The sequence below is a fragment of the Lepidochelys kempii genome, chromosome 2 (assembly GCF_965140285.1).
Source record: "Lepidochelys kempii isolate rLepKem1 chromosome 2, rLepKem1.hap1, whole genome shotgun sequence".
NCBI lineage: Eukaryota > Metazoa > Chordata > Testudines > Cheloniidae > Lepidochelys > Lepidochelys kempii.
The window spans coordinates 233,197,876-233,212,839 of record NC_136381.1 but is presented as its reverse complement, the minus strand read 5'-3'; the positions used below and the strand labels follow the sequence as shown (position 1 = coordinate 233,212,839).

The following is a 14,964-nucleotide window of genomic DNA, read 5'->3' as shown; positions in this document are numbered from 1 at the left end:
GAGTCTGGCTGTTGAGTCTCACTGACATGCTCAGGTTCTAACTGATTGCTGTATTTGCGGTCAGGAAGGAATTTCCCCCCTAGGTTCCATTGGCAGAGACCCTGTTTTGTTTTGTTTTTGCCTTCCTCTGCAGCTTGGGGCATGGGTCACTTGCTGGTTTGAACAACAATAAGTGGTGGATTCTCTGTAACTTGAAGTCTTTAAATCATGATTTGAGGATTTCAGAAACTCAGGCAGAGATTATGGGTCTCTTACAGGAGTGAGTGGGTGAGGTTCTGTAGCCTGTGATGTGCAGGAGGTCAGACTAGATGATCATGATGGGTTGCTTCTACCCTTAAAGTCTATGAATCTATGAGCTGAAGCTAATAGGAGAAAGTTTGAACTGGAACTCAAGCATATAAAGAGTGACACATGATAAGTACAACAAGCTGGGCTTTAGCACCACTGTGGCATAACAATGATTTTCCAGTAAAAGTTTCTTGCTCTGTCTGAAGGACAGGCATAGAACACGCTTGTTATGGCATTGAGGAAATAAACCTGTTTAAACTATATTACTGGTAAAAATGCAGTTACAGAAATGTAGCATTTAATCATTGCATAGTCTTCTGATGTGTATCTGTGATCACAAGAAGTGATTTTAATTGCTTAGGGAAGAGTTAGATGAATGGTTTAAACAAAGTGTAAATAACTATGATAAAATTAGGATGATGAAATTCATTTACAATATTAGATAAGAAAAGAGATTCACAAAACATTCTGCTGTTGACATAGTGAGGCATTTTATAAGATGAGGACCATTTCTCCAGTTTGTCCAGATCATTTTGAATTTTAATCCTATCCTCCAAAGCACTTGCAACCCCTCCCAGCTTGTTATTGTGTGCAAACATTGTAAGTGTATTCTCCATGCCATTGATGAAAATATTGAACAGAACTGGACACAGAACTGATCCCTGTGGGACCCCACTTGATACACCCTTCGATCTTGACTATGAGCCAGTGGTAACTACTCTCTGGAAATGGTTTTCCAACCAGTTATGCAACCACCATATAGTAGCTCCATCTAGGTTGTATTTCCCTAATTTGTTTAGGAGAAGGTCTTGTGAGACAATATCAAAAGCCCTACTAAAGTCAAGATATACCACATCTACCACTTCCCCCATCCACAAGTCTTGTTACTCTGTCAAAGAAAGCTGTTTGGTTGGTTTGACATGTTTTGTTCTTGACAAATCCATGCTGACTGTTACTTATCACCTTATTATCTTCTAGATGTTTCCAAATTGTGTACTTAATTATTTGCTCCATTATCTTTTCAGGTACAGAAATTAAGCTGACTGGTCTGTAATTCCCCGGGTTGTTCTCTTGCACTATATTTGCCCTTTTCCAGTCCTCTGGAATCTCTCCCATTCTTCCATAACTTATTGAAGATAATTGCTAATGGCTTAGATATCTTCTCAGTCAGCTCCTTGACTATTCTAGGATGTATTTCATCAGGCCCTGGCTACTTGAAGACATTGAACTAGTCTAAGTAATTTTTAACTTTTTCTTTCCCTACTTTAGCCTCTGATCCTACCTCATTTTCACTGGCATTCACTAGGTTAGCCATCCAATCACTACTAACCTTTTTGGTGAAAACTGAAACAAAAACGTCATTTAGCACTTCTGCCATTTCCACATTTTCTGTTACTGTTTTTTCCCCTCATTGACTAGCAGGCCTACCCAGTCCTTGCTCTTCCTCTTTTTTCTAATGTATTTGTAGAATGTTTTCATATTACCCTTTGTCTGTAGCTAGTTTAATCTAATTTTGTGCCTTAACCTTTCTAATTTTATGCCTACATATTTGTGATAACTGAGTTAGGCAAATTACTCAGCTCACTTGCTAGAGAAGCCTGAGAATAGGGGGCTCCCAGACTCAGTTTGACTGTTTTTTGCATTCTCTTCAGCAAACGAGTCTGCAGCTGAAGTTTCCTTGGCAACAGAATGCAGATAGCATAATGTTCTGTGGCACCTGTCTATTCACCTTCACAGATCCTTCCCAAAATAACCTACAGGTTAGCTGGTTACGATAAGGCAGCTGATGACCTAGTATGAGAGAGTTCTGGATTTAGAATACCCTACTTCCATTGTCTGAAGTTGTGCCTGTATGTGGACACTTGTGTTCAAGTAGTAGATTTGTTCCTTTTTCCTCATTATCTTCAGTACTCCCCTTTGTATCCAAGTAGAAAGAAACATAACAATATTAGCCCTAATCTTCTCAGTTTATCCTTCATTAGTATTGTAGCTTGAGGAATCTTAATGCTTTGGGCTAACATATGTTTTCAAATGTACAAGGATGGTACAGTTTTTACTTCTAAAACAAGCTCAAGTAGATCCCTCATATCCTTTTTCTTCACAACCCCTCTAATGCTAACAATGATTACTTTTCAATTTTCTGTAACTTCCAATATTCTGCATTTTATGATTAAGATATGCAGTACCAAAAGTAACCTTTAATACTATGAGGCTTTCTTCCACTAGGGATGCTATGCTATATGGAATTTTCTCCAGTAAGAGGAGCATAAAGATCTTTAATACATTTGTTATCAAACTTAACAGCATAGCATTGGCTGCTCAATTTTTATACTTTTATCCATAGCCCAAATGTTACCCTGCACCGTAGCTATTTGTGGAGTAAAGGCCTCAAGTTTTTGCTCCATAATATTATTTCATGGATTTTATTACTTGCTACATCTCATCCAAACCAGCTCAGCCCCTTCTCCCTTCGGATTTTCTTGGTAGGCTTCCAATGTTTAGGTGGCAAACTGGAACAACCATCTGTTTCACTTCAAATAAGAAGTACAGAGGCACAAATTAAATATCTCCAAAAGCCAATCGTCAAAACATTAGAAGAGGAAGGAGAAGAACCACTCTAGCTTTCAAAATAAGTCAGTTGTTGCAAGGGAATCTACCCTTCATATAAACAGAGTAGCTATTTTTCAAATCCCATAGCCAATCATAACCCAACCTTCAGAATCCACTGTGGATGAATCGTTAAATTGAAGCAAGATCAAAATCTTCCATCGTCACCTCATTGCTCCAGTCTTCCAGCACCAAGACCTCCCTAGCAAGATTCTTCCTCCTTGAAAAATGCTTCAATCAGTCTCTGCAGTCAAGTGCAGTCTGATAGGAAACTTCAAAGAGCAGAGACATTCCAGCTACAGCCTCACAGCAGAGAGCACAGCTGAACAAGAACTTCAAAGTGAGAAGTTGTCTGCTGACGAGTTTCATGTCTGACCCACAGCATGATCAAAACTTTCTACCCCCTTACCCTTCTGGTACTTAACATCTCAGTGGACAAGACTGTACTCTCCTGGATTAGGTAGAGAATCAAGGTGAAAACACAGTAGAATTTTGCTAATTTGCACTAATACCTGGGCGACCGACTGAGAATTACTGAAATTGTGAATTAGCAAAATTGAACAAAACCGAACAAAAAAGCAAGAAGGGTCAGGGATGAGAAAATGAACTTTTTTTCATGTACATTTTCAACTGCAGTTTATTTTTAAATGATTAATACTTCATAATATACTAGTAAGTGGGATTAGGGTATTTTGTAAAAATAATGAATTTTAGTAATACAAGACCTCATTAGAGCATCTGCTGTTTTGCTGGAATTTTCAAAGGCACTTGCAAGAGTGAAGCATCCCAGATCCCACTGACGTTCAGTGGCAGTTGGGTGCCTAACTCCCTGAGACTCCTTTCAAAATTAAAGTCTTTTAAATTTTTCTGCAAGGTGCGAGACTACCAGGTTTTTAGAATGAAAACCAGGAAATGTTGGATGATTTACCTACTTTATGTGAGATTTTATATATCTATATATAAAGATAACTAGATATGGGCAACTCATTTATAAACAGACCTGAACTTTTGTCCCTACCTTTGAATCTAACCTTTTTATGGGACTCAGGAAAGTTTGAATCTTGACCACTTTTCTCCCAATTACTTTCCATTTTTGTGCACTGCTACATTTTCTGTTTCCTGTCAAGACTGAGAAGAGCTGAAATACCCAAACTGATAGTTCTTTCGTTACTTTTGGTGCTCTCTGAAATGGAAATGCAGCTGAAAATCTCATGAGTAAGCATGTTTTGGGGAAATGTTCATGCGAGTCTTGTAGACTGAACATGTGGCTAATATCTGGAAAAGCATGCAAACTTTCATATGATTTCCTGAATCTTTGGGGGCTTCACAGTTTTTGTTTTAAACTCACAAAAATGTTGGAAGTACTCCCTAAATACAAAGCTGTTCAGTTGAAGCTTTATTAACCAATCAAGCTGTGCAGCTGAAACTAGCAGTGTAGTAACATAGTGAAGAAATGCTATGCTATGCATATAGATTTGTTCTGGCGCTTCTTGTATAGATCTTTATACTGGATTATCTCTAATAGCATTAGCTTGATCAGACATATTGCTTAAATTCAGTGCTAACAAAGACTTAAAACAAAACAAAATCCTTTGAACATTGCCATTAAATTACTGGCATGACATCAATCCCCTTAACAAATTCCCTGCTTTTCTCTGGCCACAATATCTCAAGATAAAAGGGAAGCACAGCAACTGAGTTATCAATTACTATGATATCTCTATGGACTTGTGAATTAAAAGCTGCTTGCATCCATCCCCACATCTTTATCCACAATGTTTTACTAAAATACAGTAGGTTCTTAAGCAAATATTTAGGAAACAAAATGTAACTAGCTTAACACTTCCTTACATTTAACAGGTTTCAGAGTAGCAGCTGTGTTAGTCTGTATTTGCAAAAGAAAAGGAGGACTTGTGGCACCTTAGAGACTAACAAATTTATTTGAGCATTAGCTTTCGTGAGCTACAGCTCACTTCATCAGATGCATTCAGTGGAAAATACAGTGGGGAGATTTATATACATAGAGAACATGAAACAATGGGTGTTACCATACACACTGTAACGAGAGTGGTCACCTAAGGTGAGATATTACCAGCAGGAGAACATGGGGGGGGGGGAAAACTTTTTGTGGTGATAATCAAGGTGGGCCATTTCCAGCAGTTGACAAGAACGTCTGAGGAACAGTGGGGTTGGGGGGATAAACATGGGGAAATAGTTTTACTTTGTGTAATGACCCATCCACTCCCAGTCTCTATTCAAGCCTAAGTTAATTGTATCCAGTTTGCAAATTAATTCCAATTCAGCAGTCTCTCGTTGGAGTCTGTTTTTGAAGTTAGAGAGATTGAAGTTTTCTCCAACTGGTTTTTTAATGTTATAATTCTTGACGTCTGATTTGTGTCCATTTATTCTTTTACGTAGAGACTGTCCAGTTTGACCAATGTACATGGCAGAGGGGCATTGCTGGCATATATCACATTGGTAGATGTGCAGGTGAACCATCTACAATCTATCCTGAAGGACGACCCATCTCTCTCACAGATCTTGGGAGACAGGCCAGTCCTTGTTTACAGACAGCCCCCCAACCTGAAGCAAATACTCACCAGCAACCACACTACAGAACCACTAACCCAGGAACCTATCCTTGCAACAAAGCCTGTTGCCAACTGTGTCCACATATCTATTCAGGGGACACCATAATAGGGCCTAATCACATCAGCCACACTATCAGAGGCTTGTCCACCTGCACATCTACCAATGTGATATATGCCATCATGTGCCAGCAATGCCCCTCTGCCATGTACATTGGTCAAACTGGACAGTCTCTACGTAAAAGAATAAATGGACAAAAATCAGACGTCACAAATTATAACATTCAAAAACCAGTTGGAGAACACTTCAATCTCTTTGGTCACTCGATTACAGACCTAAAAGTTGCGATTCTTCAACAAAAAAACTTCAAAAACAGACTCCAACGAGAGACTGCTGAATTGGAATTAATTTGCAAACTGGATACAATTAACTTTGGCTTGAATAGAGACTGGGAGTGGATGTGGTCATTACACAAAGTAAAACTATTTCCCCATGTTTATCCCCCCCCCACTGTTCCTCAGACGTTCTTGTCAACTGCTGGAAATGGCCCACCTTGATTATCACTACAAAAAGTCCCCCCCCAGCTCTCCTGCTGATAATAGCTCACCTTAAACGATCACTCTCATTACAGTGTGTATGGTAACACCCATTGTTTCATGTTCTCTGTGTATATAAATCTCCCCACTGTATTTTCCACTGAATGCATCCGATGAAGTAAGCTGTAGCTCACAAAAGCTTATGCTCAAATAAATTTGTTAGTCTCTAAGGTGCCACAAGTACTCCTTTTCTTTTACATTTAACAGGTATTCAGCCAATAGCTATAAGAGAAGATAAATTATACAACAAATATTGCCACTAATGAACCTTAGAGAATTTATAGGACAATTTGTTGTATATAATGATATTTTTAATAAACATGAAGCCATTTCATAATATTAAATTAAAAACAAACAAATGATTAAGATAATATTTACATTTAGCACCATCCACATTTAATGGCTTGAGGCAGGAATTTCCATAAACTAGAGGGCCTGTAACTAAAACTGTATGTCTTTGTTTTAATAGACTATGTGGGTGGTTTCACCAATCAGCTGCAGAAGATAAGACCATTAATTCTAGAACACTGATGGTAATTAATTTTGCTAAATGATCTCATTTTTATAAATTGAAAGAATTTTAAATCACGATGAGTAATACACTGGGGTAAATGATTAGCATGATCAGTTAAATGCCATGTTTAATGTAAATAGTTTTATCACTTCTGTAGGGGGAAGTACATATGCTTTAATGGTTTACTGAAATTTAAAAAAAATATTTTTTTTGTTTATAATTCAAACATTTATAAAATATCTGTTATGGGTCCTAGATACCTTTGCCTTAAATTTAAAATACAACACTAATTTTTTAAAAAGTAATTAGTGATTTTGGATATCTGTTTATGGAGCAAACCATTGTACCTACAAGTACTTTAGAATAAATAGCTAGTATATGTGGCTGGATGAAATGCATATTCTTATCTTCTGGACAGCATACTAAGTTTTTAATTTGGGAAACATCAGGTTAAAAAGACACACAGTCTCCATCTTTTCTGTCCCAACATGTCCCCAGGTCAAGAGGAAAATTAGGAGGCTAGGCCTCCATACTGTGGGCCAAACTGTCACTATATTTGCCAAAGATGCATATAAATAGCAAACTACCTGTATTCAGAGCTGCTAGTGGTGGATCTCCAGGACCCAAAAGCCTCATGGTGTCAGGACAAATGTATCACAACTTTTTCTACCTATATGAATTGCTGAAGGCTTAATGGACTTTTGAAATAGGAAAGCTCTAGGTCAGAATGAGCTCTCCTAATCCACTTTGTTGGGCTCTGCAGGATTAAAACCATGCCCATCCTTTCTGTCTTCCTCACATACTGTCTTCTGTCCCAGTACATCTCAGTGTAGAACCCTTCATACTCATCTTCTCTTTCTATCAACAAATCAGCTATGAAAAGTAGAGAAAGAATGAGGCAAATGAGGAATGACTTACTCCATTTTACAGCTGGAATAAGTTGGATGATGTAACTAAGAGGTGCTATAGTAGGCTGACATGTTTACATCCATAGGACTGATCTGTGAACATGACTTTTCTGTAAACTCCACCCTATTCCTGTATCTGTTCCAAGACTCGCTGGGAACTAACAGATATTGATATTAGCTGGCTCTGTGCACCTGTATAAATAGGAGCTATCTTCAGGTTATGTAGTTCTGAAGTTGCCTCCTTTTTCTGGATTCTGAGCCACCTTTTTCCCCACAGGAGTATAAGAAGCATCAGAGTTTAGGCACATATGTATTAAAATCACAGAGCCCTTCCTCTTCTAAGAATATAATAGAGAATACTAGAATTAGTTGGAAAATAGGTCCCCACCCCAAAAATTTAATCTTTCCCGTGAAAAATCAAAAACTGAAAAAAATTAGCCAAAACCCGAAAATTTCAGTTTGGAAATGCTACCACTGTGCCTCATTATATTTGTAGTTTCAGCCCTGGTCTACACTAGGACTTTAGGTCGAATTTAGCAGCGTTAAATTGGTGTAAACCTGCACCCATCCACACAATGAAGCCCTTTATTTTGACTTAAAGGGCTCTTAAAATGGATTTCCTTACTCCACCCCTGACAAGTGGATTAGCGCTTAAATCGACGTTGCCGACTCGAATTTGGGGTACTGTGGACACAATTCGACGGTATTGGCCTCCGGGAGCTATCCCAGAGTGCTCCATTGTGACCGCTCTGGACAGCACTCTCAACTCAGATGCACTGGCCAGGTAGACAGGAAAAGAACCGTGAACTTTTGAATCTCATTTCCTGTTTGGCCAGCGTGGCAAGATGCAGGTGACCATGCAGAGCTCATCAGCAGAGGTGACCATGATGGAGTCCCAGAATCGCAAAAGAGCTCCAGCATGGACCGAACGGGAGGTACGGGATCTGATCGCTGTTTGGGGAGAGGAATCCGTGCTATCAGAACTCCGTTCCAGTTTTCGAAATGCCAAAACCTTTGTGAAAATCTCCCAGGGCATGAAGGACAGAGGCCATAACAGGGACCCGAAGCAGTGCCGTGTGAAACTGAAGGAGCTGAGGCAAGCCTACCAGAAAACCAGAGAGGCGAACGGCCACTCCGGGTCAGAGCCCCAAACATGCTGCTTCTATGATGAGCTGCATGCCATTTTAGGGGGTTCAGCCACCACTACCCCAGCCATGTTGTTTGACTCCTTCAATGGAGATGGAGGCAATACGGAAGCAGGTTTTGGGGACGAAGAAGATGATGATGATGATGATGAGGTTGTAGATAGCTCACAGCAAGCAAGCGGAGAAACTGTTTTTCCCGACAGCCAGGAACTGTTTCTCACCCTGGACCTGGAGCCAGTACCCCCCGAACCCACCCAAGGCTGCCTCCCGGACCCAGCAGGCGGAGAAGGGACCTCCAGTGAGTGTACCTTTTAAAATACTATACATGGTTTAAAAGCAAGCATGTGAAAGGATTACTTTGCCCTGGCATTCGCGGTTCTCCTAGATGTAGTCCTAAAGCCTTTGCAAAAGGTTTCTGGGGAGGGCAGCCTTATTGCGTCCTTCATGGTAGGACACTTTACCACTCCAGGCCAGTAACACGTACTCGGGAATCATTGTAGAACAAAGCATTGCAGTGTATGTTTGCTGGCATTCAAACAATATCCGTTCTTTATCTCTCTGTGTTATCCTCAGGAGAGTGAGATATAATTCATGGTCACCTGGTTGAAATAGAGTGCTTTTCTTCAGGGGACACTCAGAGGAGCCCATTCCTGCTGGGCTGTTTGCCTGTGGCTAAACAGAAATGTTCCCCGCTGTTAGCCACAGGGAGGGGGGAAGGTTGAGGGGATAGTCACGCGGTGGGGGGAGGCAAAATGCGACCTTGTAACAAAAGCACATGTGCTATGTATGTAATGTTAACAGCAAGGTTTACCCTGAAAGAGTGTAGCCACTGTTTTATAAAATGTGTCTTTTTAAATACCGCTGTCCCTTTTTTTTTCTCCACCAGCTGCATGTGTTTCAGTGATCACAGGACCTTCTCCTTCCCAGAGGCTAGTGAAGCTTAGAAAGAAAAAAAAAACGCACTCGCGATGAAATGTTCTCTGAGCTCATGCTGTCCCCCCACACTGACAGAGCACAGACGAATGCATGGAGGCAAATAATGTCAGAGTGCAGGAAAGCACAAAATGACCGGGAGGAGAGGTGGCGGGCTGAAGAGAGTAAGTGGTGGGCTGAAGAGAGTAAGTGGCGGGCTGAAGACAGGGCTGAAGCTCAAATGTGGCGGCAGCGTGATGAGAGGAGGCAGGATTCAATGCTGAGGCTGCTGGAGGACCAAACCAGTATGCTCCAGTGTATGGTTGAGCTGCAGCAAAGGTAGCTGGAGCACAGACTGCCACTACAGCCCCTATGTAACCAACCGCCCTCCTCCCCAAGTTCCATAGCCTCCACACCCAGACGCCCAAGAACGCGGTGGGGGGGCCTCCGGCCAACCAGCCACTCCACCACAGAGGATTGCCCAAAAAAAAGAAGGCTGTCATTCAATAAATTTTAAAGTTGTAAACTTTTAAAGTGCTGTGCTTAAAGTGCTGTGTGGCATTTTCCTTCCCTCCTCCACCACCCCTCCTGGGCTACCTTGGTAGTCATCCCCCTATTTGTGTGATGAATGAATAAAGAATGCATGAATGTGAAGCAACAATGACTTTATTGCCTCTGCAAGCGGTGATTGAAGGGAGGAGGGGTGGGTGGTTAGCTTACAGGGAAGTAGAGTGAACCAAGGGGCGGGGGGTTTCATCAAGGAGAAACAAACAGAACTTTCACACCGTAGCCTGGCCAGTCATGAAACTGGTTTTCAAAGCTTCTCTGATGCGTACCGCGCCCTCCTGTGCTCTTCTAACCGCCCTGGTGTCTGGCTGCGCGTAACCAGCAGCCAGGCGATTTGCCTCAACCTCCCACCCCGCCATAAACGTCTTCCCCTTACTCTCTCAGATATTGTGGAGCACACAGCAAGCAGTAATAACAGTGGGAATGGTGAGGTCTAAGCGAGTCAGTAAACTGCGCCAGCGCGCCTTTAAACGTCCAAATGCACATTCTACCACCATTCTGCACTTGCTCAGCCTGTAGTTGAACAGCTCCTGACTATTGTCCAGGCTGCCTGTGTACGGCTTCATGAGCCATGGCATTAAGGGATAGGCTGGGTCCCCAAGGATAGGGGGATATAGGCATTTCAACATCCCCAACAGTTATTTTCTGGTCTGGGAATAAAGTCCCTTCCTGCAGCTTTTGAAACAGACCAGAGTTCCTGAAGATGCGAGCATCATGCACCTTTCCCGGCCATCCCACGTTGATGTTGGTGAAACGTCCCTTGTGATCCACCAGAGCTTGCAGCACTATCGAAAAGTACCCCTTGTGGTTTATGTACTCGGCGGCTTGGTGCTCCGGTGCCAAGATAGGGATATGGTTCCGTCTATCGTCCCACCACAGTTAGGGAATCCCATTGCAGCAAAGCCATCCACTATGACCTGCACATTTCCCAGGGTCACTACCCTTGATATCAGCAGATCTTTGATTGCGTTGGCTACTTGCATCACAGCAGCCCCCACAGTAGATTTGCCCACTCCAAATTATTCCCAACTGACCGGTAGCTGTCTGGCGTTGCAAGCTTCCACAGGGCTATCGCCACTCGCTTCTCAACTGTGACGGCTGCTCTCATCTTGGTATTCATGCGCCTCAGGGCAGGGGAAAGCAAGTCACAAAGTTCCATGATAGTGCCCTTACGCATGCTAAAGTTTCGCAGCCACTGGGAATCATCCCAGACCCGCAACACTATGCGGTCCCACCAGTCTGTGCTTGTTTCCCGAGCCCAGAATCGGCGTTCCACAGCATGAACCTGCCCCATTAGCACCATGATGCATGCATTGGCAGGGCCCATGCTTTCAGAGAAATCTGTGTCCATGTCCTGATCACTCACGTGACCGCGGTGATGTCGCCTCCTCGCCCGGTATCGCTTTGCCAGGTTCCGGTGCTGCATATACTGCTGGATAATGCGTGTGGTGTTTAATGTGCTCCTAATTGCCAAAGTGAGCTGAGCGGCCTCCATGCTTGCCTTGGTTTGGCGTCCGCACAGAAAAAAGGCGCGGAACGATTGTCTGCCGTTGCTCTGACGGAGGGAGGGGCGACTGACGACACGGCTTACAGGGTTGGCTTCAGGGAGCTAAAATCAACAAAGGGGGTGTCTTTACATCAAGGAGTATTTCAGGCAGGACTTCACGGAGGGTTCCAATAAGAAATGGTGCACCTAAGTTATCGTTCTTATTGGAACAAGGAGGTTAGCCTGGCCTCTGATTGATACATGGCTAGATTTACCTCACTGCACCTTCTCTGTGAGTGACTGCAGTGTGACCTAGAGGAATGAGTCCCCTAGAGAGGGGAGGGGGGGAAGCAAATGAGTACAAAACAAAGCTGGTCTATTTCTTGTTTTGATCCACTCCATCTATCTTTTACATCTTTGGCTGGCAGCAGATGGTGCAGAAGGACTGCATGTCATCCTCATCTCTTGACTGCCTGGCAGAAGATGGTACAATACGACTGCTAGCCATCCTCATCTCTTGCCTGCCTGGCAGAAGATGGTACAGTACGACTGCTAGCAATCCGTATCACCTGCCTGCTCACCATAAGACGGTTCAATAGGACTGACTGCAGGACTAAAGAGAATGACCTGATCAAGTCACTCCAAATTTAGTCCCTGCGCCCATGTCTGTCCAGGCGCTCCCTGCCGACGTGGCCAGGAGCACCTCGGGCATGACGATGACGGCTACCAGTCGTACTGTACCGTCTGTGGCCACAAGGCAAGGGGTTGCTGCTACTGTGTAGCAATGCCGTACCGCGTCTGCCAGCACCCAGGAGTCATAGGGTGACGGTTACCTGAGCGGGCTCCATGCTTGCCGTGGTATGGCGTCTGCACAGGTAACTCAGAAAAAAAGGCGCGAAACGATTGTCTGCCCTTGCTTTCACGGAGGGAGGGAGGAAGGGGAACGGGGGCCTGATGATATGTACCCAGAACCACCCGCGACAATGTTTTAGCCCCATCAGGCATTGGGATCTCAACCCAGAATTCCAATGGGCAGCGGAGACTGCGGGAACTGTGGGATAGCTACCCACAGTGCAACGCTCCGGAAGTCGACTCTAGCCTCGGTACTGTGGAAGCGCTCCGCCGAGTTAATGCACTTAATGCACTTAGAGCATTTTCTGTGGGGACACACACACTCGAATATATAAAACCGATTTCTAAAAAACCGACTTCTATAAATTCGACCTTATTCCGTAGCATAGACATACCCTAAGTGTTTATGCCACTAGTATTCTCTGTGGCTGAACTGTATCTCCCACGATGCACAATAATATACTTTCTTGCTGAGCTACCATGGTGCATTATGGCAGCCATAGTGTGGTTGGGAAACCTGACCCACATAGAAGAATGGGGACATGAGATATCTGAATAAAAGCATCAACACCAACATTTCTGAATTGAAAGTTTTCAGCCTTTGGTTGAAAACCAAAAACTTTCCAGTTTTCAGGTATTTAATTTTTAAATGAAAAGTCTAATTTTTCCACAGAAAGCAGAAACTTATCATGAAAAATTTTGTTTTGTGAAAGGCCCAATTTTCTGGCAAAAAAAAAATATAAATCAGTTTTTAGCAGTAGTTGTACATTGATTTAGAGATTGCACCAGTTGCTGAAATAATCCTTTAGAGAACACCTTGAATTTGTTCATGGCAAAGTATTATGGTGTATATCCTAAGTATTCTGACAATTTATTTATAGCCTTGTTTTACAATGGAAATTATATTGCAGACATTGCTGTATGAAGATTATATATGTTTTAACTAAACTTCTGAAATATTTGATATCCAAATGAGAAAGTTGGCAGACTATATGATAAACTAACAAGATATCTAAATGTATGTATGGGTGCGTCAGCATAATCATAAATTGAATCTTTGCTTTTGGCTTAAGACTTAAGCTTTTAGCAAGAAGGTTGTAAGAATCAGTTTCTTTACAATACTTCTGGTTCTGAGCAAGTCTTGGTTTAGCTGTTTTCTTGTTTCCCATCTTTCCTATAAATTTTTTTAATTGTAGGTGATTCAGAAAAAGACTTGTGATAAAAGCATGAAAAATGAACAAATTATTGTTCTGTAGGGGAGTCATACATTGTGATAAGCATGACTTGCCTGTCAAAGGTGTCTGTAAAATAGAAAATAACAAGAATATATTACAATGATATAAAATTTTAAATTGAAGAAGAGATTCACAGTAACTTTCAAAACTGAGTTTTTTTGCAGTGCAGTCTTTGATATTGGATGTCATTTATTTTTACATACAGAAGTATGTTGACACTATTAACATTAAAAGGTTTGACCTTTCTGTACATGTAATGTCAGTATAACCTTGCTGGATCCTGTAGATTTCAGCACTGGTGTGGTTTTCATCCCAAACATGTTGGTATTCTAAATATGATTTATTTGGCTTTTCTTTTTCCATTAAGCAATTCTATTTTAATGCATTTTAGCTTAGCCTTAATTCAGTATAGCAATATCCCAAGCACATAGGGAAAAACACAATTAAGCATGGTATCTGTTTTATTTCATACTACACAACAGATTTTGCACAAATCATGCTGACTAGTTAGTGTTCACAGTGGATATATGGCATTTAGACTAATTATAGTAACTCACTCATATTTGTGCAATGTATGACTAACACACAGATATTTTACCAGAATTTTTAAATGTTATAGTAACTAGTTTTAACATAAAACTAGCCAACTATGAAATCCAGCTGTCAATTGAAATGAAAGGTTTCAGAGTAGCAGCCGTGTTAGTCTGTATCCGCAAAAAGAAAAGGAGTACTTGTGGCACCTTAGAGACTAACAAATTTATTTGAGCATAAGATTTCGTGAGCTCCAGCTCACTTCATCAGATGCATGCAGTGCATCCAATGAAGTGAGCTGTAGCTCACGAAAGCTTGTGCTCAAATAAATTTGTTAGTCTCTAAGGTGCCACAAGTACTCCTTTTCTTTTAATTGAAATGAAGTGGCAAAGAATATTGGGATGCATTTGACTTTCCAGAACATGTAGATATTCCCTATTTGATGTTGTGATTTTTTTTCTAGACACTACCCAAAACAGTCCTTCACTACGGTGGCAGATACACCAGAAAACCTTCGTCTGAAGCAACAAAGTGAATTGCAAAGTCAGGTAATCATTGACTTAGTTCTTGTATTTCACTAATATTAGATAATCAAGTCAATTTTTCTATCAGCTTCTCATTGCAGTATGAGTGTTCTTTTGGTATTAGGTTTCAGAGGAGTAGCCGTGTTAGTCTGCATCAGCAAAAACAACAAGGAGTCCTTGTGGCACCTTAGAGAAACAAATTTATTTGGC

The 14,964-nt window shown here is 41.7% G+C and overlaps 1 protein-coding gene across 13 annotated transcripts in view; it reads left to right on the top strand.

Moving 5' to 3' along the window:
- Window positions 1–14,964, top strand: part of NEBL (nebulette) — a 455,293-nt gene that overhangs the window by 133,024 nt on the left and 307,305 nt on the right. For all 13 annotated transcript variants that reach the window (XM_078851827.1, XM_078851823.1, XM_078851824.1 and 10 more), the window contains one exon: window positions 14,694–14,778. In XM_078851827.1, coding sequence (XP_078707953.1) covers window positions 14,694–14,778 — 85 coding nt within the window. The remainder of the gene's footprint in view (window positions 1–14,693; window positions 14,779–14,964) is intronic.